Source organism: Alligator sinensis, unplaced genomic scaffold, assembly GCF_000455745.1.
Source record: "Alligator sinensis unplaced genomic scaffold, ASM45574v1 scaffold276_1, whole genome shotgun sequence".
Lineage (NCBI taxonomy): Eukaryota > Metazoa > Chordata > Crocodylia > Alligatoridae > Alligator > Alligator sinensis.
The window spans coordinates 340,787-344,681 of record NW_005842432.1 but is presented as its reverse complement, the minus strand read 5'-3'; the positions used below and the strand labels follow the sequence as shown (position 1 = coordinate 344,681).

The window sequence follows — 3,895 nt, the reverse complement described above, 5'->3', positions numbered from 1 at the left end:
CCTGCTGTTTACAAAACAATCATGAAACGACTATCAGAAAAGGCAAGCTCCTGGACCCTATTATGTATGAAGAAATTACAGTTGCCTGGGAAACCACTCCTTTTGTATCCATGGAACTACTCAAATGTATTTTATATGTTTCTCTTTAGATACAAGATTATTACCTTGACTAAATGCTGCATCAGGAGAAAATCCTGACATTACCTAAAACTGAGATTGCAACCTGCTAAAACCCATTAACCCTTTTGTGCGGTTAGCTGCATTTCCCTGATGCTTAAATGCAATACACAATGTTTCAGTATCTAATATTAACGAATCTTATCTTCTAGGATAAAAGTAGGTTACAGTTAGAGCCTCTTGCATTCCAGAAAGGAAAACAGCTCTTAAAACCAGCAGTTGTATTATTAGCATTTCAGGGAACTCTGTATCAGATGAGACAGATGATTTGTAATCACAGAGAGGCAGGTTATTTGAGGAGTGAGATAATTTGTTTAGCCTGGTTGGTGGTTGATGAAGATTGGAATATTGGATTTTATGGACTCTTAAAAAGAAACCAAACAAAAAAAACCTCAAGAGAAGAATGCCATAAGTCAAACTTAATAAGAACCATTAAGATCTTTAAAAATATATTAACAACCACAATTAGGTATTCATGAATTTCACCTGTGTGCTGTCTTCCCTAAGAAGCAGCACAGGGTATTCTGCCAAACTAGAAGGTGATACTTGCAGCACCTGAGTCTTTCTGTGTTCTCATAATCCAATACTTGTGGCATCCCAGTCACATTTCTATTACAACACTATCCCTACAATGAAGAACCTCTGAAACAGTCCAACTACAGGATGAGCTGGCAAAAAACCCCATTACAGTTGCAAAATAAATTATTTGATAATAAGCAATGAGACATATGAACATAAAGTTAGATGGAGTTATGTTAAAATATAATGAATTAAATTCTAACCTGAGGCAAGTGCTTGCATTTTCCATCAACTTCAGTGGGTTGCACATAATATTCTGTGAATGCAAGTGTGCATTGGTGCTGTGTCTAAATGCAGTGAGAATATGAAGGTAGAGATGGGCATGGAGGTACAGAGAATAAAGAGGAAACAAGAACAACAGAGTAGAAATACATTTACATCATTTGTGCTAAATTAATAAGGAATCTAGTTTACTTTGATTGGTCTATTTTGGTCAAAGTACAACACTAAGATTTTAAGTTTTCTGTGGGTGCATCTACATGAGCAGCCCATTGTGCAGTTGTTACTGCGCAGTCATTTAGTACTTGCATAACCAAATACTAAATGACTGTGCAGTGACCAGCATTACCATGCAGCAGCATCCTGGCACAGTTGCCTAGTGATGCTTACTGTGCAGTACTTCATTATTACTGAGCAGTCGTGTTGCATCACAGTTTGTGCCAGTGACATTACTGTGCAGTAGTAACAAGCTACTACACAGTAAGCATCTTGTGTAGACACAGCCTGTGTGTGGCAGTGAACACTTATGTTAAAATCCATTTTTAACATGTTTGACCCCTACTTTTAGATCCCAGGCCGGGAACTAACAATAAGTTTGTTATAGATAACTCCGGGCTTAGCAACAGACAGCAAAATTCCATTTTATAATTTAAGATTCAAGTGCATTAATACCTAGTAACTGTCTTCTTGTCTAGAAGATCCTATTTCTAGAGTCCATAAGTTTAAAGAGGAAGAGAAGTCATTAGTAGGAGTAAAACCCAAGATATTAGCTTGTTGAAGGCTTTGTCAGCAATGCACAGGGCTGCTCTCCTAACACAGGTCAACAGGAAATCCATTATCTACTTAGCTCAGAATACTTCAGATTCTGTAGGCAGCTTAGCTGCAGGAAAAAAAGAGTATACATACCTTGGAGTTGCATGACAGCATTCAGGAGTGCTCCACTAGCCCAATTTTTTTCTGTTGTAAAAAGGTCAAAAGGTCTCAGTAACAGCATTAAAGAAATTACTGGGATCATGTTGTTGCACACTCAAACCTATTTCCCCCACCTTCCTCTTTTCTTTTCCTGAGGCTGCTTGGTAAATGTTCCAGGGTTCCTATAATAAAACTACTGCTGTCTCTGTTACTCATAAACTACAAGGTAATGTTCACTACTTCAAATGTGGTACAGTATATCATTAAAATTATACACACTCTTCTCATCCATTGTAGTGTCAATTTCCATAGTTTATTATGCTCACACTACACATCAACATAATTACTTTGCACCAGGCTATAAATTCCATATATTGGAGACCATAAGTATCTTTCACCTTACATTTAGGAAACTTCATTCACGTACAATATTATAGCAGCCTATAGGCCACATGCAGCTGATGAGTGGTTAAGTTCCAACCCCCTGGACCCTCTTGCACAGCTGCAAAATAGCCCGTCTTTGGGCTGCCCCTCCCTCCTAGGGGGTGGAGCAGGGCAGTGTGGTGTGACTAAAGGAGCTGAAGATGAACTTGGGGTGAGCAGGGGCTGAAGGAGCACACACATTGAACATTAATGGTGGGAGGGCAACAAATGCATGGTGCAGTGGAGAAAGATTATCCACATGGCATGTAGCCCTGGACAGGGGAGGCATGGCTCACCATCGTACAGCCCATAGGGTGTTCAACCCCCAGCAACTCAGATGTTGGACAGCCCTGTCTTAGAGCACTGTAACATAATGGAAACAAGATCTTAACTCCTAATGCTGGTTCTTCATTAAAAAGTTTTAAAAAATACACTCCAATTCTTAAGAAAAACATCCATACATGTTGAAGAATCATATGCGTGGAGTTATTATAATGAAGCTATGAATTCTTCTATGCCACAGGTAGCCAAATTTAGAGGTGGCATTAGCAGGTTCAGTTTCTGCTGAACTCAATGGCAATTATGTCTGCTGATGCCCATTTAAAATTTAGCCCCGTGTCTCCCAGGATGCCACCTTTCCATTGCTTTTAAAAGTAGTCTCTTGAAAGGGTCAGTAGGCTTTATTTTTCAAAATGTTTGGTACAGTACATGGATTCCAACTTTTAGTATGGCAGCTCTAATTTTTAGCATGAAAAATAGATGTTAGCATGAAAAACTGTGTGGGTAGTTGCATGTGACCCGGATCAGAATCAGGCTGGCTACAAAATTAGAAAGATAAAAATATTAAATTATATTTTCAACATTTTGGCTGTTTAGTGCTCATGGACTGTGCCAAGCTGACAGACCAGTTGCAGAGACAAATGAAGTTGCCCCAAAACTCCCTGCCAGCATGATCATGTCTCAATCTTGATTTGAAGGGATGACCTCTAGGGTTTGGGAGGGTAATTCAGTCTCTGCTCAGCCAAGTCCTTGGCCCCTCAGCAGAGACTGCCAATAAGCCTGTCAAATTAGTGCTTAGTGAGGTGGTGTTTCTGTGATGTGGGCGCCTTTTCTGTAGGTCAGCAAAACTATTTCATATAGACTATCAAAAAGCCATTACCAACGTGGGTGGGATTCAAACTAGCTACCTAGAAATGGAAGAATCAATATCCAATTACCAATCCACTAAGACATCCAGTCCTTCTCTGCTAGGCTTGTTTTAAATAAGCAAAATTGCAAAACATTATCATGAGATAAGCATGCCAGTGCTGTTCTTTAGCAGGAATTTATTTTGATATTTTGCTATATTACTTCATTTTCAAAATTTCTAAAGAGCACCGTACAATGGTTGTTCACAGGCAGAAAATTTAGAAGGGGATAAGAGGGAAACAAAACTGCAAAACAAAAATATTTTAAAATAGAACATCATACCATTGTGGCAGGGTTAGAGACATGCAAATACATAAAATAAAATGGGAAATAAATAAATAACAGAAACTTTTGGGGAGTGGGGAGGAACAAGCTTTTTTTTCTCCTAGAACTTGGT

The 3,895-nt window shown here is 38.9% G+C and overlaps 1 protein-coding gene across 1 annotated transcript in view; it reads right to left on the bottom strand.

Moving 5' to 3' along the window:
- The window catches only part of NPS (neuropeptide S), a 43,695-nt gene that overhangs the window by 33,488 nt on the left and 6,312 nt on the right, over positions 1 to 3,895 (bottom strand). Inside the window, exons 2-3 of the mRNA XM_025211831.1 lie at positions 1,882 to 1,932; positions 960 to 1,043 (exon numbers count right to left, since the gene is read on the bottom strand). Coding sequence (XP_025067616.1) covers positions 960 to 1,006 — 47 coding nt within the window. The 5' untranslated portion in view covers positions 1,007 to 1,043; positions 1,882 to 1,932. The remainder of the gene's footprint in view (positions 1 to 959; positions 1,044 to 1,881; positions 1,933 to 3,895) is intronic.